This window comes from Triticum dicoccoides, chromosome 5B (assembly GCF_002162155.2).
Source record: "Triticum dicoccoides isolate Atlit2015 ecotype Zavitan chromosome 5B, WEW_v2.0, whole genome shotgun sequence".
NCBI classification, from domain to species: Eukaryota; Viridiplantae; Streptophyta; class Magnoliopsida; order Poales; family Poaceae; genus Triticum; species Triticum dicoccoides.
The window spans coordinates 649,686,923-649,711,574 of record NC_041389.1 but is presented as its reverse complement, the minus strand read 5'-3'; the positions used below and the strand labels follow the sequence as shown (position 1 = coordinate 649,711,574).

Here is a 24,652-nt window from a genome sequence, read left to right as displayed (position 1 = left end):
TGTTCTGCAGATGAAAATTGCTATAATGGTTGGGCATTTTCTAAAAGAACAGGTTCAGAATTGCCTTTCTATTTGTCTGAACACAAACCAAAAAAGCAAAAAATGAATTATTAATTTTACTACGATGTACGATGGCTGAACATTTCTGAAAGACAATGGAGGATAGCTAAAACGGACAAACATTACTTTTGATTGCTCTACATAGAACTAGTTAGGACAATACTAACTGCCACGTAGAAGACTCAACCGTGATTGATTGGGAACCGGATCCTCTAACATTGTGAAGGAAAGTCACGGTGCTACAGTATTTGTCTAGTGTAAAATGAAGAAGGAAAGTTAGGGACTGTTAGTAGGTAGTTAGTAGGTTGTTTACTGTTGGTATTTACTGTAGATATAAATAATTTAAAATTAATTTTATTTCATCATCAAATTGTTTGTATGTAATTACTATAAATGTACACGGTAGATCATTAATTTGCAAATTAATTTAAATCGTTTTAGCCATAATCACATGGATAGAAAGAAGGAAAGTTAGGGTATTATAGCTTCTCTAACTTTCCTTCACAATGTTAGAGGATCCGGTTCCGATTGATTGCTCCTGTGGAAAACAGTGATTGATTGAGCATTGCCTATCTAGCTGTACACATGGTTCACATGGTCCTACAGTATATAAGTAAGAAAAGAAGACTGAACCGTGTGAGGTGAGCAGTTTTAGTACCGAGGAAAAGAGACAGATTGAAAAAACTGAAATAGAAAGCCGCAGTTTCAGATTAAGGACGCTAAGGGCATCTACAACGCAGCCGCTTAGCTGAGGCCCCAGGGTTGATTTCCTAGCTATTTTGCATGGTTCCCGCCCGTGACCAGGATTTGGCCTTGCGTCGATTCCAGGTTTGCCGCCGGGCGCTCCCTCTCTTTCGCGTTTAACTTTTTAATCACCAGGCGTCTACAGACTTCTATTAGTGTTGGACACACAGGCTCTTACACAGACGCTACGCTTAAAATTCCTTCTCATTTCCTGCGTTGGGAAAATTGAGTAAATGAAAGAACAAAGTGATAGACAGATGGACAAAGAAGGGGGCTGGGAGGAACTGAATAAGATTGAGCAAACTGAAGATAGACAGATCAAGAAACCGAGAGAAAATGAAACCGGAAAAATAATGAGATAAAATGACTTGACAAACTGAAAAACAAATGATGAAAAAGAGGGATTACAATAAAACTGAGAAGACTGATGAACTAAATAAATGAAGAGAATTTGATAAAATTGATAGACTAGAAAACAAAGAGTGAGAACATAGAGGAAAATAAAACTGAAGGTCTAAAGACTGATACATAACTAAACTCTCAGGATTGATAGACTGAAGAATGATGCAAACTTAAAGACTGAATTAAAATAGACTTATGAAAGATTGAAAAAGACAATGGCATAGACCTACCGAAGAAAGAAAGATGAGAAAAAAAAAACTGAAGAAAACTATGTTTACCCAACTAAAAATTTCAGACTTGACCAATTCATAAAAGCCAGTAGCTTGTCTCAACAGGAATTAGAGTCTCAGGCTTATGGTATTTCATTAGCTTGCATTCTTCTTCAGCTCCAAAAGATGAAAATGAAAAAAAAAGGTTTTGTGTTCATGAGTAGCTGCAGAAAAAAAAAGGTCTGTGTGCACTCACATACAAAAACAACAGTAATTGCCTAGAGCGTAAAATAAGTGTAAGAAACATAAACATTCCTGGGAGAAGAACACGGCCCCCTCCCAGTGCTATCTGAACAAAAACATCCCTACACATCAATGACTGAACCTTCACAAAAATGAGCAGGTAAAAATAAACTCTCTAACGACACACATGCTGCCCCTGAGGGCGTCAATTCTGACAAAATCATTGAACTAATAACTTACTTGCAGAACTGATCTCACACTTTCAAACAAAAGATAAATTTAGGTAAAAAAGGAGGAACTAATTACTTCTACTAAACAATCTGGACCTCACACCAAGTGATAATACAATCACGACCTGCCTACTGAAAATATAAAATGTCAACTGCAAAACAAAAACTACACATTTCAGTGCTATTTGCCAAGATCGTTTGCAGGTTTCTGTGAGCAGTTCTTTGTTTTGATTCATCTCACAAGTCTGTGCTACGCAAGAAAACCCTGCATCTCGACTCTGGACAGTAACCATGAATCTGTAGGAGGACAGAGCTACAGAAAACTGAAACTCACTCCTACTAGTTGATAAGCAGATTAACAAACCAATAAAACTCACTCGAAAAATTACACTTCAAGAAAGCACAAAGAAGATTTTCATGAGGTTAAAAATATTCATCCATATAAATTCATCATAGCACAAGTAGCGCTCGTATAAAAAGCAGTTCTGAAATCAAAACTAGGAAAAGAAATTGTGTTCGTTCAACTCAACAGCTAGCTATTTTAATTTATTACTCCGAGGGGTCGACAACATGCCCCGCAAAGACAACTGCGCCGGTCGCCTCCTCCACTATGTAGTAAGCAAACGGATGGTCGGCGATGAAATTCACTTGTGGAGGCGGTGGCCTCCTCCCCCTTCGTGCGCATCTAGGAGCCGAGATGACCATAGTGACCGCGGCGGCTTCAGTACCTTCCTCGTTTACCTCAACGACGGCCTTGTGGATGACATCCTCCACTACAATCGGCAAGCCAGAGCCGTCGTCCTCCACCATGTCAGCTAGGTCGCCTTCCAGGCAGAATGGCAGCTCGAGCCCCAGCTTCTTGAGGACGGCAACGACGCTGCTGTGGAAGGACAGCTTGAACTTTGGCACCCGAAACTCGCTGAGGGTGATCTGCACCTCCGGCAGGTGGTCCTGCAGGAACCCAGGCCGGGACGCTATCGTGTCCAGAAGCCCCAGCAGACCGTCATGGGCGTCCGGGAGGAAGATGCACATCGAGAACTGCGTATGCCCGCTATGATCGGAGTTAGAGGTCGCCTGTTCCTGGTAATCTGGCGCCGCCATCTTGTACTGGAGCATGAGCACCTTGAACCCGTCATGCACGGCGACGAACTGTGAGTCCGAGCTCTGCATGAAGGGCACGTCGACCTGGCTGCGGTCGAGCCGGTAAAATGGCTCGTGTGCGGTGTGCCTCTTGTCGAACGGCTGGTCCTCCCAATTGCCCTTGAAGTACATGGCGTTGCCGAGCACGACCCGAGTCGCCGGGCTTATCGACCCCGCCGGGAGGACCGAGTCGATGAGGTTCCTCGTCACCTGAGCCGCCCACCCGTTGATCTGGCTCCGGGCTGCCTCCGGCGCGCCGCGGAAGTCGACGCTGCTGGCCTCGGCCTTGTACGTGCCCACGACGGCCTCACGGAAGGACAGCTTCAGACACCTCGTCAGGTCGCTCCAGATGCCACACGCGAATGCTATGCGGGGGCCGCCCGAGGCGGACCTGTCTTGGAGTGCGTCCGCCGCCATGTGCGACACAAAGTTCTCGAGCTCGCTGCGCGACCGTGCGCCGAGCACGCGGAGGATCTCGTCCAGTGTGGCATCCCGGGCGCCGGCGGCCAGGAGCGCCAGAGCGGTGTAGATGGACAGCGGCGAGAAGACTAGGTTGTCGTCCACGCTCCCATCGGCAAGGCGCCTCGCGAGCCCGACGGCGAGCGCTGCCAGGCCGCTGGAGCCAGGATTCCCCGTCGGCCCTACTACATCCAACTGCACCGACGGGTTTTTGGTCACCGGCAACTCATATCCTGTGGCAGGTAAGCTCTGCTCCATCAGTGCATCCCTCTGTTTCGGTTGCCCAACACGGGCAGAGCCGGACTGCCGCGACTTCTTGCGCGGACGAGGCATCGTCGTCGCTGGATCCATCAAGGCCGCGCTTTTTTTGCTTCGTGGTTTCATCGTTCCTGCCTTCGTGGCGACTTTTTTTGCTTGCTTTGATTGATGATTGATTCCTGCATAGAGAATAAGAATCCATCCGTGCATCGGCCTCCGATCTGATTTGGATTTCGATTTGGAGTTATAATTATAACGTCGGTTTCGCTTTTTTTAGGAGAAAATGTCGGTTTCCTTTTTTATTGCTTTTTTTAGACATTCCTTTTTCATTGCTTTTTTTTTGAGAAATTCCTTTTTTATTGCTAATAATGGGCTAGTTTGAGTTAGCCAGTTTGGACTTATTCGGCCTCCCTCGATATCCTCTACGGCCCAGTTTTATACCTTCTTTCATTTATTATTTTTGCAATTTCTTTAAAAAAGAACACCTTCGCATTTCCCTATAAAAAAGTCAAAAATTACTACTTATTATGTACCTTTGCATCTATTTGGTGCCATTCAAAGCTCCCTCGCCTATGCTGATTTTCTGGATAAATCTTTATACATATTATATTATATTCACAACCAAAGTATTATATGGCCAACGTTGATATATTGCCAAGTTTCATCTATGCAAACACAATATCATGCACAAAATGTTGAGCTTGTGATAGAGTCCGCCTCCCTTACCATCCGATCATCAACGTAGCAAGCAAAACCTGTGTAATTTTTTTCTTCAAATTCTAATGTGTGCAACTACACAATTCAGGCGTGCCGAACGCATGGCCTCTTGGCCGCACAATCTCCCGCATTGCATTTGGGGCGCTAGGTGGCATCTGGCCGGGGCGACGCACATAGGCCCATAAGGTGGCAAGAGGCGTTGGTCATGGGGGGCTTGATCCAAGATGACAGTCGAGGCAACACTCTCTCCTCGGCAAAATTGAAGTGGGTGGTCGAGGTGACCACACTCCTCAGCAAAATACAAGCATGTTTATTGTGCACACAGTCATACTAAATTGGTCATGGAACTAGCACATGTTGAAGTTGTACCGGAACGTTGCACACATGGTTATACAAAGTTGGCTAGAGAAGGTATGCACAAGTTGATTCATTCATAGTCACATTTATTGGCAACTGCAGTAGTTAGAGTTGCATAGAGAGTGGTATGATGGCTCACTTTTGTTCTGGAATAGTAGTAGGAGTTCCTAACAACCAATGCTAGTGTTGGTTGAGAAATAAGCAGAAGTTGCACAATTATTATTATTTTTGGCTTTGAGCCATGTCAGTGAGGCGGTAGTGTTGCACCCCGCTTTGTTCTCATCCTTGAAGGAAATATGCTCTACAGGCAATAATAAAGTTATTATTTATTTCCTCGTACATGATAAATGTTTATTATTCATGCTAGAATTGTATTAACCGGAAACATAATACATGTGTGAATACATAGACAAACATAGTGTCACTAGTATGCATCTACTTGACTAGCTCGTTAATCAAAGATGGTTAAGTTTTCTAACCATAGACATGAGTTGTCATTTGATTAATGGGATCACATCATTAGGAGAATGATGTGATTGACTTGACTCATTCCGTTAGCTTAGCACTTGATCGTTCAGTATGTTGCTATTGCTTTCTTCATGACTTATACATGTTCCTATGACTATGAGATTATGCAACTCCCGTTTACCGGAGGAACACTTTGTGTGCTACCAAACATCACAACGTAACTGGGTGATTATAAAGGTGCTCTACAGGTGTCTCCGAAGGTACTTGTTGAGTTGGCGTATTTCGAGATTAGGATTTGTCACTCCGATTGTCGGAGAGGTATCTCTGGGCCCTCTCGGTAATGCACATCACTATAAGCCTTGCAAGCAATGTGACTAATGAGTTAGTTGTGGGATGATGCATTACATAACGAGTAAAGAGACTTGCCAGTAACGAGATTGCACTAGGTATTGAGATATCGACGATCGAATCTCGGGCAAGTAATATACCGATGACAAAGGGAACAACGTATGTTGTTATGCGGTTTGACCGATAAAGATCTCATAGAATATGTGGGAACCAATATGAGCATCCAGGTTCCGCTATTGGTTATTGACCGGAGACGTGTCTCGGTCATGTCTACATAGTTCTCGAACTCGTAGGGTCCACACGCTTAAAGTTCGGTGACGATCGGTATTATGAGTTTTTGTGTTTTGATGTACCGAAGGTAGTTTGGAGTCTCGAAAATGATCACGGACATGACGAGGAGTCTTGAAATAGTCGAGACGTAAAGATCGATATATTGGACGACTATGTTCGGACACCGAAAGTGTTTCGGGAGGTTTCAGACATTTACCGGAGTACCGGGGGGGTTACCGGAACCCCCCGGGAGTATATTGGGCCTAATGGGCCTTAGTGGGAGAAGAGAAGGGGCGGTCAGGGCAGTCGCGCTCCCCCTCCCCCTCTAGTTCGAATTGGACAAGGAGGGGGGCCGCACCCCTTTTTCCTTCTGTTCTCTCCCTTCCTTCCCTTTTCCTACTCCTTCAAGGAAAGGAGGAGTCCTACTCCCGGTGGGAGTAGCACTCCCCCCTTGGCGCGCCCTCCTCCTGACCGGCCGCCTCCCCCTTGCTCCTTTATATATGGGGCCAGGGGAGCACCTCTAGACACACAAGTTGATATGTTGATCTCTCCCAGCCGTGTGCAGTGCCCCCCTCCACCATATTCCACCTTGGTCATATCGTAGCGGTTCTTAGGCGAAGCCCTGCGTCAGTAGCAACATCATCACCATCATCACGCCGTCGTGCTGACGGAACTCTCCTGTGAAGCTCTGCTGGATCGGAGTTCGCGGGACGTCATCGAGCTGAACGTGTGCTGAACTCGGAGGTGCCGTATGTTCGGTACTTGGATCGGTCAGATCGTGAAGACGTACGACTACATCAACCGCGTTGTGCTAACGCTTCCGCTTTCGGTCTACGAGGGTACGTGGACTCACTCTCCCAGCTCGTTGCTCTGCATCACCATGATCTTGCGTGTGCGTAGGAAATTTTTTGAAATTACTACGTTCCCCAACAGTGGCATCTGAGCCAGGTTTATGCGTAGATGTTATATGCACGAGTAGAACACAAGTGAGTTGTGGGCCATACAAGTCATACTGCTTACCAGCATGTCATACTTTGGTTCGGCGATATTGTTGGATGAAGCGGCCCGGACCGACATTACGCGTACGCTTACGCGAGACTGATTCTACTGACGTGCTTTGCACACAGGTGGCTGGCGGGTGTCTGTTTCTACAACTTTAGTAGAACCGAGTGTGGCTATGCCCGGTCTTTGTGAATGTTAAAACAACACTAACTTGACAAAATATCGTTGTGGTTTTGATGCGTAGGTAAGAATGGTTCTTGCTCAGCCCGTAGCAGCCACGTAAAACTTGCAACAACAAAGTAGAGGACGTCTAACTTGTTTTTGCAGGACATGCTGTGATCTGATATGGTCAAGACATGATGCTATATTTTATTGTATGAGATGATCATGTTTTGTAACCGAGTTATCGGCAACTGGCAGGAGCTATATGGTTGTCGCTTTATTGTATGCAATGCAATCGCCCTATAATTGCTTTACTTTATCACTAAGCGGTAGTGATAGTCGTAGAAGCAATAGTTGGCGAGACGACAACGATGCTACGATGGAGATCAAGGTGTCGCGTCGGTGACGATGGTGATCATGACAGTGCTTCAGAGATGGAGATCACAAGCACAAGATGATGATGGTCATATCATATCACTTATATTGATTGCATGTGATGTTTATCCTTTATGCATCTTATTTTGCTTTGATTGATGGTAGCATTATAAGATGATCTCTCACTAAATTTCAAGGTAAAAGTGTTCTCCCTGAGTATGCACCGTTGCCAAAGTTCGTCGTGCCGAGACACCACGTAATGATCGGGTGTGATAAGCTCAACGTTCATCTACAACGGGTGCAAGCCAGTTTTGCACACGCATGATATTCAGGTTAAACTTGACGAGCCTAGCATATGCAGATATGGCCTCGGAACACTGAGACCGAAAGGTCGAGCGTGAATCATATAGTAGATATGATCAACATAATGATGTTCACCATTGAAAACTACTCCATTTCACGTGATGATCGGTTATGGTTTAGTTGATTTGGATCACGTGATCACTTAGATGATTAGAGAGATATCTATCTAAGTGGGAGTTCTTAAGTAATATGATTAATTGAACTTAAATTTATCATGAACTTAGTACCTGATAGTATTTTGCTTGTCTATGTTATTGTAGATAGATGGCCCGTGTTGTTGTTCCGTTGAATTTTAATGCGTTCCTTGAGAAAGCAAAGTTGAAAGATGATGGTAGCAATTACACGGACTGGGTCCGTAACTTGAGGATTATCCTCATTGCTGCACAGAAGAATTACGTCCTAGAAGCACCGCTGGATGACAGGCCTGCTGCAGATGCAACTACAGATGTTGTGAACGTTTGGCAGAGCAAAGCTGATGACTACTCGATAGTTCAGTGTGCCATGCTTTACGGCTTAGAACCGGGACTTCAACGATGTTTTGAACATCATGGAGCATATGATATGTTCCAGGAGTTGAAGTTAATATTTCAAGCAAATGCCCAGATTGAGAGATATGAAGTCTCCAATAAGTTCTACAGCTGCAAGATGAAGGAGAATAGTTATGTCAGTGAACATATACTCAAAATGTCTGGGTATAACAATCACTTGATTCAACTAGGAGTTAATCTTCCGGATGATAGTGTCATTGACAGAATTCTTCAATCATTGCCACCAAGCTACAAGAGCTTCATGACGAACTATAATATGCAAGGGATGGATAAGACAATTCCCGAGCTCTTCACAATGCTAAAGGTTGCGGAGGTAGAAATCAAGAAGGAGCATCAAGTGTTGATGGTCAACAAGACCACCAATTTCAAGAAAAAGGGCAAAGGGAAGAAAAAGGGGAACTTCAAGAAGAACAGCAAACAAGTTGCTGCTCAAGAGAGAAACCCAAGTCTGGACCTAAGCCTGAGACTGAGTGCTTCTACTGCAAGCAGACTGGTCACTGGAAGCGGAACTGCCCCAAGTATTTGGCGGATAAGAAGGATGGCAAGGTGAACAAAGGTATATGTGATATACATGTTATTGATGTGTACCTTACTAGAGCTTGCAGTAGCACCTGGGTATTTGATACTGGTTCTGTTGCTAATATTTGCAACTCGAAACAGGGACTACGGATTAAGCGAAGACTGGCTAAGGACGAGGTGACGATGCGCGTGGGAAATGGTTCCAAAGTCGATGTGATCTCCGTCGGCACGCTACCTCTACATCTACCTTCGGTATTAGTTTTAGACCTAAATAATTGTTATTTGGTGCCAGCGTTGAGCATGAACATTATATCTAGATCTTGTTTGATGTGAGATGGTTATTCATTTAAATCTGAGAATAATGGTTGTTCTATTTATATGAGTAATATCTTTTATGGTCATGCACCCTTGAAGAGTGGTCTATTCGTGTTAAATCTCGATAGTAGTGACACACATATTCATAATGTTGAAGCCAAAAGATGTAGAGTTGATAATGATAGTGCAACTTATTTGTGGCATTGCCGCTTGGGTCATATTGGTGTAAAGCGCATGAAGAAACTCCATACTGATGGACTTTTGGAATCACTTGATTATGAATCACTTGGTACTTGCGAACCATGCCTCATGGGCAAGATGACTAAAACGCCGTTCTGTGGAACTATGGAGCGAGCAACAGATTTTTTGGAAATCATACATACTGATGTGTGTGGTCCGACGAATATTGAGGCTCGCAGCGGGTATCGTTATTTTCTCACCTTCACAGATGATTTGAGCAGATATGGATATATCTACTTAATGAAACATAAGTCTAAAACATTTGAAAAGTTCAAAGAATTTCAGAGTGAAGTGGAAAATCATCGTAACAAGAAAATAAAGTTTCTATGATTTGATCGTGGAGGAGAATATTTGAGTTACGAGTTTGGTCTACATTTGAAACAATGCGGAATAGTTTCTCAACTCACGCCACCTAGAACACCACAGCGTAATGGTGTGTCCGAACGTCGTAATCGTACTTTACGAGATATGGTACGATCTATGATGTCTCTTACTGATTTACCGCTATCGTTTTGGGATTATGCTTTAGAGACGGCTGCATTCACGTTAAATAGGGCACCATCAAAATTCATTGGACGACGCCTTATGAACTGTGGTTTGGTAAGAAACCAAAGTTGTCGTTTCTTAAAGTTTGGGGTTGCGATGCTTATGTGAAAAATCTTCAACCTGATAAGCTCGAACCCAAATCGGAGAAATGTGTCAGGATACCCAAAGGAAACTATTGGGTACACCTTCTATCACAGATCCGAAGGCAAGACATTCGTTGCTAAGAATGGATCCTTTCTAGAGAAGGAGTTTCTCTCGAAAGAAGTGAGTGGCAGGAAAGTAGAACTTGATGAGGTAACTGTACCTGCTCCCTTATTGGAAAGTAGTTCATCACATAAACCGGTTCCTGTAACACCTACACCAATTAGTGAGGAAGCTAATGATATTGATCATGAAACTTCAGATCAAGTTACTACCGAACCTCGTAGGTCAACCACAATAAGATCCGCACTAGAGTGGTACGGTAATCCTATTCTGGAAGTCATGTTACTTGACCATGATGAACCTACGAACTATGAGGAAGCGATGATGAGCCCAGATTCCGCAAAATGGCTTGAGGCCATAAAATCTGAGATGGGATCCATGTATGAGAACAAAGTATGGACTTTGGTTGACTTGCCCGATGATCGTCAAGCCATCAAGAATAAATGGATCTTCAAGAAGAAGACTAACGCTGATGGTAATGTAACTGTCTATAAAACTCGACTTGTTGCAAAAGGTTTTCGACAAGTTCAAGGAGTTGACTACGATGAGACTTTCTCACCCGTAGCGATGCTTAAGTCTGTCCGAATCATGTTAGCAATTTCCGCATTTTATGATTATGAAATATGGCAAATGGATGTCAAAACTGCATTCCTGAATGGATTTCTGGAAGAAGAGTTGTATATGATGCAACCAGAAGGTTTTGTCGATCCGAAAGGTGCTAACAAAGTGTGCAAGCTCCACCGATCCATTTATGGACTGGTGCAAGCCTCTCGGAGTTGGAATAAATGCTTTGAAGTGTGATCAAAGCATATGGTTTTATACAGACTTTTGGAGAAGCATGTATTTACAAGAAAGTGAGTGGGAGCTCTGTAGCATTTCTGATATTATATGTGGACGACATATTGTTGATTGGAAATGATATAGAATTTCTGGATAGCATAAAAGGATACTTGAATAAAAGTTTTTCAATGAAAGACCTCGGTGAAGCTGCTTATATATTGGGCATCAAGATCTATAGAGATAGATCAAGACGCTTAATTGGACTTTCACAAAGCACATACTTTATAAAGTTTTGAAGAAGTTCAAAATGGATCAAGCAAAGAAGGGGCTCTTGCCTGTATTACAAGGTGTGAAGTTGAGTCAGACTCAATGCCCGACCACTGCAGAAGATAGAGAGAAAATGAAAGATGTTCCCTATGCTTCAGCCATAGGCTCTATCATGTATGCAATGCTGTGTACCAGACCTGATGTGTGCCTTGCTATTAGTTTAGCAGGGAGGTACCAAAGTAATCCAGGAGTGGATCACTGGACGGCGGTCAAGAACATCCTGAAATACCTGAAAAGGACTAAGGATATGTTTCTCGTTTATGGAGGTGACAAAGAGCTAATCGTAAATGGTTACGTCGATGCAAGTTTTGACACTGATCTGGACGATTCTAAATCACAAACTGGATACGTGTTAATATTGAACGGTGGAGCTATCAGTTAGTGCAGTTCTAAACAAAGTGTCATGGCGGGATCTATGTGTGAAGTGGAGTACGTAGCTGCTTCTGAAGCAGCAAATGAAGGAGTCTGGATGAAGGAGTTCATACCGATCTAGGGGTCATACCTAGTGCATCGGGTCCAATGAAAATCTTTTGTGACAATACTGGTGCAATTGCCTTGGCAAAGGAATCCAGATTTCACAAGAGAACCAAGCACATCAAGAGACGCTTCAATTCCATCCGGATCAAGTCTAGGTGGGAGACATAGAGATTTGCAAGATACATACGGATCTGAATGTTGCAGACCCGTTGATTAAGCCTCTTCCACGAGCAAAACATGATCAGCACCAAGACTCCATGGGTGTTAGAATCATTACTGTGTAATCTAGATTATTGACTCCGGTGCAAGTAAGAGACTGAAGGAAATATGCCCTAGAGGCAATAATAAAGTTATTATTTATTTCCTCATATCATGATAAATGTTTATTATTCATGCTAGAATTGTATTAACCGGAAACATAATACATGTGTGAATGCATAGACAAACATAGTGTCACTAGTATGCCTCTACTTGACTAGCTCGTTAATCAAAGATGGTTATGTTTCCTAACCATAAACATGAGTTGTCATTTGATTAACGGGATCACATCATTAGGAGAATGATGTGATTGACTTGACCCATTCCGTTAGCTTAGCACTTGATCGTTTAGTATGTTGCTATTTCTTTCTTCATGACTTATACATGTTCCTATGACTATGAGATTATGCAACTCCCATTTACCAGAGGAACACTTTGTGTGCTACCAAACGTCATAATGTAACTAGGTGATTATAAAGGTGCTCTACAGGTGTCTCCGAAGGTACTTGCTGAGTTGGTGTATTTCGAGATTAGGATCCGTCACTCTGATTGTCGGAGAGATATCTCTGGGCCCTCTAGGTAATGCACATCACTATAAGCCTTGCAAGCAATGTGACTAATGAGTTAGTTGTCGGATGATGCATTACATAACGAGTAAAGAGACTTGCCGGTAACGAGGTTGAACTAGGTATTGAGATACCGATGATCAAATCTCAGGCAAGTAATATACCGATGACAAAGGGAACAACGTATGTTGTTATGCGGTTTGACCGATAAAGATCTTCGTAGAATATGTGGGAACCAATATGAGCATCCAGGTTCCGCTATTGGTTATTGACCGGAGACGTGTCTCGGTCATGTCTACATAGTTCTCGAACCCGTAGGGTCTGCACGCTTAAAGTTCGGTGACGATCGGTATTATGAGTTTTTGTGTTTTGATGTATCGAAGGTAGTTCGGAGTCTTGGATATGATCACGGACATGACGAGGAGTCTTGAAATGGTCAAAACGTAAAGATCGATATACTGGACGACTATGTTCGGACACCGGAAGTGTTTCAGGAGGTTTCGAACATTTACCGGAGTACTGGGGGGGTTACCGGAACCCCCCGGGGAGTATATTGGGCCTAATGGGCCTTAGTGAGAAGAGGAGGGGCGACCAGGGCAGCCGCGCGCCCCCTCCCCCTCTAGTCCAAATTGGACAAGGAGGGGGGCGGCGCCCCCCTTTTTCCTTCTTCTCCTCTCTCCCTTCCTTTCGTTCTCCTACTCCTACAAGGAAAGGAGGAGCGTGCCCTCCTCCTGGTCGGCCGCCTCCCCCCCTTGCTCCTTTATATACGGGGGCAGGGGCACCTCTAGACACACAAGTTGATCTGTTGATCTCTCCCAGCCGTGTGCGGTGCCCCCTCCATCATATTCCACCTCGGTCATATCGCCGCGGTGCTTAGGGGAAGCCCTGCGTCGGTAGCAACATCATCACCGTCATCACGTCGTCGTGCTGACGAAACTCTCATGTGAAGCTCTGCTGGATCGGAGTTCGTGGGACGTCATCGAGCTAAACGTGTGCTGAACTCGGAGGTGCCGTACGTTCGGTACTTGGATCTGTCGGATCGTGAAGACGTATGACTACCACTACAAGAAATATGTCAACTAGTGACCTTCTGTCAGTGACCCTAGAAGAATTGGTCATAGATCTATGACCATTTGAGACCAATTGGTCAAAAGCTGTTCGGGGGGCTCCAAGCCCTAAACCATTGCGACCATTTTGGTCAGAAAGGTCGTAATTTCCTTACACGAAATGGTCATAAAACAAACAATGCTGGTCCGCTGCCTTATTTCTAGTTGTTAACGACCAATATAGATGGTCATAGCCTTGTATATTGTGGTGGGTTGTGATGACTAGGCGCCATCTCATCAGTTTTGCCTATGTGTCATGTCCATGTGTCAATTTTTGCCCTAGGTTGTGAAGCAACCTATATTTCTGTTATTCCAAAAATTCCCAAAAAATTCTCATAAATTGTTTGGATCATATCTTCATCAAATATGTCAAAAACCTTCCTTGCCTAGTTCAAAAATAACTCAACAATATTCATTTTCCTATTTTGTTCAGAGCAACACTTTGTGAAGGAAGTGTTATTTATATATTCTTGATTTCCCTAAAAATTTGTGAAGACATTCTTCTTAGTATATGATCATCCTCAGCCAAAACTCACGCCCATTGGCCATGTGCATTTCCCGTACCGCTAATCAAACACTTGGCTGCTAATTCATGTTTGAGCATAGTTCGGTCTCCTCATGAGAATCTTATATTATAATTTTCTTCCTAGCACCTACCTGGGGAGTGCCCAACCCACTAGACATGCATAGGTTGCCTAGAACGCATGGCAACTCCATGGTCACGCGGTGACCACGCGGCGGGCATGCGAGCTTATGCGCTCTAGAGTTGGGGCCCTCGGCCACCGTCCAAATCTCTATATCTCGCCATCAAACCATGTATTTCTGATTAAATACATACTTATTTACCTAGAAATGATTTTTCAAAAAAATAAAGAGCAAACTATGATGCACCTGCAGTTCAAATTTGACCCGCTTCCAACTAAATCGGCGGGAATTTGTCTTTTTCACGAGAGGTCGATCAAAACTTTTTACACCCAACCATTTTGTCAATTGTGCATTAAATATGGCCTAGTATTTTATAAAATTGATTTGGTCCAATTTTGCAACAAATATATGGTAGGTCCTTCACAAAAAAACTCATTTCAGGGACTCGGAAAATGGAAAATGATTTTTCCGTGCAAAGGAAATGAAAACTCCCTTAGGCAACATTGTTTGGAATTCCAAGATGCCCCCTTGTGCATGATATGATATCATTTGAACAAACTATGCCATGAATGTGGCCATAAGATTGATCATTTGGCTTGAAAGCCATGAATCTTCACGCATGATAGCTCGTTTCTGAGAACACTTTTTAGAAATAATTTCTGTATTACAAGTTTATTATTTTTCCTAGAAACTTGGTCACATATTATGACACAATGCAAAGGTTTTTGAATTTTTTGATTTTTTTGAATTTTTATGCCCGTTTCAAAATGCGGTCAAAACGGCGGGCTTGACCGTTCCTAGCTAGTGGTTGAATCTTGGAATTTTTTTTGGTATTTCTCTGATTAAATAGATACTTATGTACCTAGAAATGTTTTTTCAAAAAAATAAAGAGCAAACTACGAGGTAGCTACAGTTCAAATTTGACCCGCTTCCAACTGAATCGGCGGGAATTTGTCTTTTTCACGAGAGGTGGATCAAAACTTTTTACACCCAAACATTTGGTCAATTGTGCATTAAATATGTCCTAGTATTTTAGAAAATTGATTTGGTACAATTTTGCAACAAATATATGGTAGGTCCTTCACGAAAAAACCTCATTTCGGGCACTCAAAAATGGAAAATGAATTTTCCGTACAAAGAAAATGAAAACTCCCTTAGGCAACATTGTTTGGAATTCCAAGATGCCCCCTTGTGAATAATATGAGATCATTTGAACAAATTATGCCAAGAATATGGCCATAAGATTGATCATTTGGCTTGAAAGCCATGAATCTTCACGCATGATAGCTCGTTTCTGAGAACACTTTTTTAAAATAATTTCCGTATTACAAGTTTATTATTTTCCTGGAAAATTGGTCACATATGATGACACAATGCGAATGTTTTCCAATTTTTTGATTTTTTTTGAATTTTTTATGCCCGTTTCAAAATGCGGTCAAAACGGCGGGCTTGACCGTTCCTAGCTAGTGGTTGAATCTTGGAATTTTTTTGGTATTTCTCTGATTAAATAGATACTTATGTACCTGGAAATGATTTTTGGAAAAGATAAAGAGCAAACTACGAGGTAGCTACAGTTCAAATTTGACCCGCTTCCAACTGAATCGGCGGGAATTTGTCTTTTTCACGAGAGGTGAATCAAAACTTTTTACACCCAACCATTTGGTCAATTGTGCATTAAATATGTCCTAGTATTTTAGAAAATTGATTTGGTACAATTTTGCAACAAATATATGGTAGGTCCTTCACGAAAAAACCTCATTTCGGGCACTCAAAAAAATGATTGAAAATAGATAGAAAATCAGAAATGCATAGAAAATGGTGCTCATCCATGAAATGTGGTCTAACTTGAGTGAAAATTTGTGTGATGCCTTTTTGCAAAATAGTTTTGATAGCTACTTCACAAAATCCCTCTATATTTAGTACTTGAAAACTATTTTAGATCATTGATTTTCTGAACCAATCAAAACTATTCTCACGGATCGATGACATGGCGCCCATCCAGCCATCCATCCATACATATCTCCACATCCGTCCATCCATCTATCTACAGAAAAAAAAAGGAGATACCCCCTCCCCCCGCAGCCCAAACCCTAGATCAGATCCCCCATCGCACCCCTCCTCCCTGCTCCCAATGTCCCGGCCGCCGCCGCCACCTCCTCCCCGTACCCACCCCCTCCCGATCCAGTCCTCTCCCACCCACCGTCGACCTCGCCGTCCTCCTCACCCACCACCGCCGACCTCGTCCCTCCCTCCCCTCTTCGCATCTCCCGGCCACCTCTACGCCCGAGGAGATCGAGCGAGCGCCCGTGCGCCCGTCCTCGCAGCCTCCTCCCAGGATTCCCCGCACCCGAGCCCCGCGAGAGGAGCTCCTCCTGTGTTTTTGCACGCCGCCGCCGGTGACCACCAGCCACAGCTTGCCGGAGCCAGCAGATGAGTGCCACCCTTCTTCTCTGTTCTCTTCTTCCCGTGCTCTCTTTCTTCCTCCTTTCTCTCTCTCACACATCTCGATTTCTCTCTCTGTCTCAAACAGTGCACTTCACCGCCATGGACGCTCGCGTCCCCGACCTTGCAGCGCGCCGCCCCGATGCGAACAGTGGATTCCTTCCTCTTCTTGGAATTCTTCTCCGCCGGCCGGCCGCCGCCTCCGCCTCGTCGTCGGTGAAATCCATTCATTGGAGAAGAGAAGAGAAGAAAAGATGCTGCCTTGGATCTTCAGCCGGAAGGGCGCCTCGGGCTTCTCCTGGGCCTCCATCGTCGACCACGTCACCGCCGACATCTCCGCGTCCGGCCTCACCGCAATAGTCACGGGTGCGTCGAGCGGGATCGGCGCGGGTGCTAGCGGCGCGCGGGGCCCACGTCGTCATGGCCGTCCGCAACCTCGCCACCGCAGAGGACGTGGGCCAGGCCGTCCTCGCCGAGTCCCCCGCCGCCAGCCTCGACCTCATGGAGCTGGACCTCTCCTCCCTCGCCTCCGTCCGCAAGTTCGCCGGCGACTTCGACGCCACCGGCCTCCCCCTCAACATCCTCGTGTAAGGCAGCAGCCCCTCTCCTAATCCCCACACCACTACTTACTTGCAATCATGCGGCTCCACTGTTGCGATTTGTGAGGACCATCCATTCATTCAGGTTCAGGTTCAGTTTCAGTTAGCCATTAAATTCTTCTATCCAGCGTGCGTGCTGAATATGTTCTCCACTGTCAAGGATTTATTTATTGTCTTGTTAACTTCTAGCTACCTGCTGCTTGCGTTGCATTGCATTGCATTGTGTGTCAAGTGATTAATCAGCGTGCGTGCTGAATATGTTCTTCACTGTCTAGGATTTTCTGCTGTGTTTTTTTACTTGTAATAGATACTGTTAGAGTAGCCAGCCACTGGGATCTGAAGTTGCAACGCCAAGTTGCAATTAGCTGGGATGTGTAGCGTGACTAGCTTGTGTTGATTGGTTTTGAGATATAATTGGAAACTGATTGTGTGTCAGTACAACAAACGTGATGATTTTTTTAATAGCAAACATGCTGATGGAAGTGTCCTTCCATACGTGATTCTAATTTGCACTTCTCGGTCAGAGGCATCTCCAGTACGTGACACACTTTGGATGTGCAAACGAATATGTGCGTGTTTCACATATTACGTGAGCAAATTTTGTTAGTTCTCGGCCATTATAATTAGGATCCACAGCTTGTTTGCCTCGCTTTGCTAGGCTGTTTGGGAACGTATGTCATAGATAGGCGTAGTTTTCTTCTTTTTTTTTACAGGTACATGGCCGTGTAGGAATTGGACTCAACTCATTGCTTTGCATGGCAGTCTAGAAATCATATGGGGTATGGAGACATCTATACATAGTTACTTTTTAATAATATAATAGATTAGCTGTAAATGTGCCCCCCTTACCGAAGAAGATAAGAATCCATATGGTTATGCAAAATTAACTTTGTCATCTTGTAAGCGCTCTAGGCAGTGTCTAGAGGGTGAAAAATATGAGAACAAAAAAGAATTACTGGATTAATTTACAACATCCATCCTTTACTTCGTCCATGTCATTGTTGTTTACCCCTGGGAGTATTTTTAACTTGAAAATCTCTGGTGAACTGCCATTTAGAGTACATTTGCTTGCCCTATTAATTTTTTTGGGTTACTCCATCTTGCTCTGTTAAGTAAATTAGATATGTGGAGTAGCAGCAGTAAGCTAGACCCTCCATCTTGCTCTGTACATAGTCAAAGCTACTCCAAGTTAGCAGCAGTACTGTTAACTTCTCAATTTGCTTGGATTACATTTAAATTGTAGTACTCCAGTACTCCAGTAATTTTGCTTATAGTATTTAACAAGATTGAACTGTATTTGTGCGGAGTAATTTTTCTTGGAGTATTTAACAAGATTGAACAAGATTTAACTTTTCAACATTTAACAGTACTTTTCAGTAAGTATTCTGAACATGCTTCTGAATATTTGCAGATTCTGAACATGCAAGCAAATATGCAGGAGTAAACAAGTTCTTGCAGTAGATATTGTAAGTGTTTGTTCTTAACATGTACTGTCACCGAAGATATTGCAAGTGGTCTGACAAGATTTTCTTAATTTGCAAGTTTAGTTACTTTTCCAGTTAATTAACTTGACATCTTGGAGTAGTTAGAAAATCATGAATTATTTGCAGAAATCTATAGAAGTATTGTACTCCAGTGTGCATTACTTACATAAACTTGCTTGCAAGCTTATTTTCTGGCTTTCACATTCTGAAACTGAAAAAGCTTAGTTAAATTCTATTAAGTTTTATTTATATTCAGTGGAGTGGAGTGTTTACTGTAAATTTTGAACATCACTTTCCCTTGTTGTTAACTGCTATAGCATTAGGAGTAGTTTTACTGCAGTACTGCTTGAACTACTCCAAGCATTAGGAGTATTGTAAAGCGAGTAAATGGAGGGCGAGGAATTTTTGCTGCAATGTAGGATTGCACAGGGAGTTGTTAGTAGTAGATGTTGATGATCATAGTCAGGAGATGGAGGGTGGCACACAACCATGGAGAGGAGCTGCAACTCAAGGTCCTTTCTCCTCCACGCCACCTCTGCCCCTCTCTCGTTTTGATTTGCTATGTTGGGTTCCAAGATTAGAAATATTGTTTGTTTCCATCTTTATCCATGTGCTATCATTAACTCTGAGAAAATGTTATGTTTTTGCTGATTAGTGGCAGTACATCTTTGCTTTACTATTCCTAGCAGCTGCAGTTCATCTACCATAAACATGTTGTGTACATTCTGAACCCCCAAACATGACACAAGTGATATGTATATGCAGCAGGGAATCGTAAACTTGTACAGTTTGTTTACTGGAATGTAACTTGTACAATTTTTACTTGAATATGTTCAGTTATGAAGTCGTGTAGTTGTTTTTTCTCATCAGTTCTAAACTGCAGTACTTTACTGAATTGTTGATGATGCTGAATGAATCTAGCTTGTTGGGTTCAGTCTCTTGTTTAGATGGAATAGCACCCCATCACATGTTGTTGTTGTTATTCACCCTATCCTTGCTGTTCTGTTTTCTTGTTGGCAGATATTTTGAGTAAATTCAAGACGAAAGATGTTCAAAGAAGCTCCAAGACATTATTATATAGCAAGTTATGTAATAATAGCTGGGTTATCTGGGAATTTAATGTATCTTCTCTTTGTTTGTGAATGAAATAGGAATTATGTATGTGAATTAATGTATCTTCTCTATGTTTGTGAATTTTATGTATGTTCCAGAATTACAATTTCTCTTTCATATGAAATAGTAATTATGTATGTGATTTGAAAATGTGTGCAATGGAAACATGACTCATGTGACCCACTTATCAAAATAATTTGAGCACATTTGAAATTTCTGACATGTGGGACCAGTGTATGATATTTGGGACAAATGTAAAACAGTGGAAAATAAAATAGCAAAAAATAAAAGATCATACGATGTAAAAGGCCGCATCTAGAAATAAAAAGGCTGAATTGCTGGGCCAGGCCCATGTAGTTAGCAAAAATTAATAGGAAAAATAAATATTAAAAAGGCCGAATTGTTGGGCTAGGCCCATGTAGAAAACCTAATTGGACCGGGTTGATTCTTGTGCCACATCAGCTTGCCACATTGGATGCCTACGTGGCCTCGGGAGGTTGCTAGTGACCAAAACAGAACAGTAGGCATATTTTGGTCGTAAACGTCTATGACCTTCTCACAGAGAAGGTGAGAAGGTCGTGAATGTCAGTTTACGACGGCCAGCTTTTGACCTTCTGTTTTTGGTCACAAAAAGGTCGCAAATGGAAAACAATGACCTTTCAGTGATCAATAGCCAAGGTCACAAGTTGACATATTTCTTGTAGTGTACATCAACCGCGTTGTGCTAACGCTTTCGTTTTCGGTCTACGAGGGTACGTGGACTCACTCTCCCCGCTCGTTGCTATGCATCATCATGATCTTGCGTGTGCGTAGGAATTTTTTTGAAATTACTACGTTCCCCAATAATCCTCCACCATGTAGTACTAGAAAGTTGCACACACAACCATAATAAGTTGGCTAGAAAGTCAACAAAAGTTGAAATATTCGTAAAGACATACGCACAGTTCATCATGAGGTCCTACATCACCACCGACCTCACCGTGGTGTACACCGACGAGCCATGGTCGGTGAACCACATCATCGCCATGTTTGAGCGGTTTCTAAGGGAGGACAACTACAAGGTGATTAATTGGGTTCAACCTCGAGGACACCCGCATGCGTGTCGGGTATGATCAGAAGGTCATCATCGCCCAATTACGAGTATTATCCTTTAAGAAGAAAGAAATAAAATAAAAACTAAAAATCAAAATAATGAGTTTTTCTAAGGATGAATGAATTGGTGGCATTGGTATTGCACTTTAAGAAGAAAGGAAATGAAAAGATAACTAAAACAAACAATGACAAAATTTGCACATGATATACACAAAAGTTGCGTTTTTTCCAAAAATATGCAAGAATAAGCAAATAATAGTGATTTTTTTACAAAAATAAATATTTTTAAGAATGAATGAATTAGTGGCATGGATATTACCCTTAAAGAAGAAATAAAACAAAATAATAGCTAAATCAAAATTAAAATAATAAAGCAAGTTGTATAAGAAACAATGAATTTGTGCCATAGGTATTATTACTATTTAAGAATAAAGATATTGAAAAGGTTAAAAAATTGCACACACCTTTGCGCTAAAATTACACTTTTGTAGTATGCAAATACAATCATATACTCCCTCCGTCCCAAAATATCTGTCTCAACTTTGTACTAGCTCTAGAATAAACATATACTAAGCTTGAGACACTTATTTTTGGACAGAGGGAGTAATAATTTAAATTTGCACATATTGCATAGTATTTGTGTGTATACATTTATACTCACCCAACATATAAAAATTACCAAAAAAGACCAATTAATAATGAAAAAGAAAAGGAGAAACACACAAAAACAAAAAGGAAACAGAAAGAAAAGAAACAAAGGGAAGGTACAGGTAATGGGCTTCAGTCCAATAGCAATTCGACTAACCCAAACTAATAGCCCAAACCAGCTCATAGATGATAGAACAGCCCAGGAAAAAATTACATAGCACGAATCTCATAGCTAGAATCAACGGGCAACAAATTGACTGACCCAAATTGAAAATTCAGGTGACTTGCGTGTAGCTAAACTGGCATAAATTACTTATGTGACATGGTTTGCATGGCTAGGAAAAATAGCTAGCGTGAGCTATTAAGGAACAGAAGATCAAGATCACAATGTAATTATGGGATAGAAACAGACAAACTGTACACGGATGATTTTTTACTTTTACCAAAGTAGTATGTTCGTGATCAAACAATTCCATCGATTTGAAGGCGACTATACGCGTGATTAGCAACTACTCTAAGGTACTCTACCAGCAATATATATAATTTGCCAATGGACCCTCTTCTTGCAATTGCAGAGGATACCCTGCTTTAGTTCCATTATACTATTCCATCCGTTCCTATATATTTGTCTTTTAGATATTTTAAATGGACTATCATATACTGATGTATGTAGATATATTTTAGAGTGTAGATTCATTCATTTTGTTTCGTATGTAGTCACTTGTTGAAATCTGTAGAAAAACAAATATTTAGGATCGGAGGGAGTAGCATTCAACTCGAGCATCTGATTCTCCGGCAAGCATCGACTTCCGAAATAAAATTGATAGCGATGCTCCTTCCTCTAGAAATATTTCGACCGAGCATCTGATTCTCTTTGCAAGAACTTCAGGAATTTGAAGCTCGATATTGGACTCCATGGCTGGCTTATTCTTTAGTTATTAATGAAAGTGATCACTCGACTGCGTGCGCTGTTCCCATAGACTACAAAAGGGAAGAACTCGACATCTCTTCACTCGAGCTCACCTCCGCTAAATCAGCAGGAGAAAAATGGGTGCGGTGCTATCAAAGAAAAATAGAAGGAAAAGTGACGCCGTGGTGCAGGAGGTGAAGGTGGTGGAGTCGTGCATGGTGGCACCAAGCGAGCAGACGCCTAGGCACGGCCTGTGGCTCTCCCCGCTTGACCTCGTACTGGCCAGCAGAGGCCACACCCCCACCGTCTACTTCGATTTTTTGTCAAAAGAGACCAGCCGCCGAATTGAAATGACAAAAAAAACCATCTCTGAATCAGATTGACAAAAAAGACCCCCTCGTCATGGCGGCAGACGCGGCAGGCGACACGTGGCGCCTGCCGCCACGACGTGAGGCGGCTGGCCCCGCCGCCACGCTGCCAGGCGGCCAGTCATGGGCAACAGAAATTTAGGCCAGCGACGGAACGGGCTAGGTATGGTGGGCCACGCCGCCACCGTATGAGGCGGCCGATTCTGTAGCCCTGGGAGCGGCACTGTAGCAATGCACTGCTTCTGCTGGGCCATGCCGCCAGCAGTTGAGGCGGCTGGCACTGCTACTAGTGCAAAGTGGGACGAGCTGCACTGCTGCTGTTGCACACGGCCTGCCGTGGGCTGGCACTATATTGCTAATTAACTGATTTGTCTCGCATATATGCTGCACAGATTGCAGCGTTCAACCTTTGATGCAATTTATTTTTAATTTTAGCTATGCGTGTGTCATCATGTCCACTAGAGTATATGGGTTTTGATAAATAGAAATGAAGAGGAAACAACCTGCGGTTCGGTTGACTTGATAAAGTTACAGAGAAGACCTATTGATCCATCATAAGTGAGAGTATTGTTAGAATAATTTTAAAGGTAATATATATGCACAAATTATTTTAAAGGTAATATATATGTGCAGCAGCAGCAGTGCAGCTCGTCCCGCTACAGTGCAGCGCGCAGCAGCTACAGTGCCGGCCGCCTGAACGGGTGGTGGCATGGCCCTACAGCAGCAGTGTGTCGCTACAGTGCCGTTCCAGGGCTACAGTGCTGGCCGCCTCATCCGATGGCGGCATGGCCCACCATACCCAGCTCCGTTCCGTCGCTGGCCTGGATTTCAGTTGCCAGGGACTGGCCGCCTGGCAGAATGGCGGCGGGGCCGGCCGCCTCACGTCGTGGCGACAGGTGCCACGTGTCGCTTGGCGCGCCTGCCGCCACGACGAGGTGGTCTCTTTTGCCAATCTAACCCAGAGGTGGTCTTTTTTTGCCATTTTGATCCGGTAAGCGGTCTCTTTTGACAAAAAATCGTCTACTTCTACCGCTCCGAGTCCGGCAGCGACTTCTTCGATGTGGCCAGGCTCAAGGCGGCGATGGCCAGGGCTCTGGTGACCTTCGACGTGGCCAATAATTTTTTTTGCTTTCTAATAATATGGTTGTATGCATCGACTGTTCCCGCACTGTTGTGGCTTGGTTCGGGAATATGGTCCAATGGCCAGTGTATTTTTTTTTTCAGTCAGACGTCAATGGTAGATTATGGTCCAATGTCATAGAGTTTAAGAGAGAAAAAAATGCTAGACTTATGGGAATTAGAGCATCTCCAACAGACGCCCAATCTAGCCGCGCGCTAAAAAATTTTACAACGCCAAAATAGCGTTTTAGCGCGCCGGACGACCAAGTATCTCCAACAGATGCCCAAAAATATACTGCCCGGCTAGCAACAGTAGCAACTCCAACAGGCGCCCAAAAATAACCACGCGCGCCCGTACCTAGCTCGCCCCACCGTGGCCGTGGCCGTGCCGCCCGTGCCCGTGGGCGCGCTCCGCCTCGTCGTGGCCGTGCCGCCCGTGGCCGTGGCCGCGCTCCTCCGAGCCCCTCAGGCCCGCGCCCTCCCGCTGGTGGTCGTGGCCGCGGCCTGCCTCGCCTGCGCGCTGCCGCTCGTGGCCGTGG

The 24,652-nt window shown here is 43.5% G+C and overlaps 1 protein-coding gene across 1 annotated transcript; it reads right to left on the bottom strand.

Annotated features, from left to right (window-relative positions):
* Nucleotides 1–2,421: 2,421 nt before the first annotated feature.
* Nucleotides 2,422–3,820, bottom strand: LOC119310390 (putative serpin-Z8). Its single transcript, XM_037586158.1, has 2 exons — nt 3,564–3,820; nt 2,422–3,470 (listed from the first exon to the last, which is right to left on the bottom strand). The coding sequence occupies exons 1-2, from the start codon at nt 3,818–3,820 to the stop codon at nt 2,438–2,440; spliced, it is 1,290 nt and encodes a 429-aa protein (XP_037442055.1). The 3' UTR covers nt 2,422–2,437.
* Between the last annotated feature and the right edge of the window lie 20,832 nt (nt 3,821–24,652).

Coding starts and splice junctions, on each gene's coding strand:
- LOC119310390 (XM_037586158.1), bottom strand. CDS start 3,820: ATGCCTCGTCCGCGCAAGAAGTCGCGGCAGTCCGGCTCTGCCCGTGTT. Junction 3,471..3,563: donor AACCTAGTCTTCTCGCCGCT/GTCCATCTACAC, acceptor ACGGTCGCGCAG/CGAGCTCGAGAACTTTGTGT.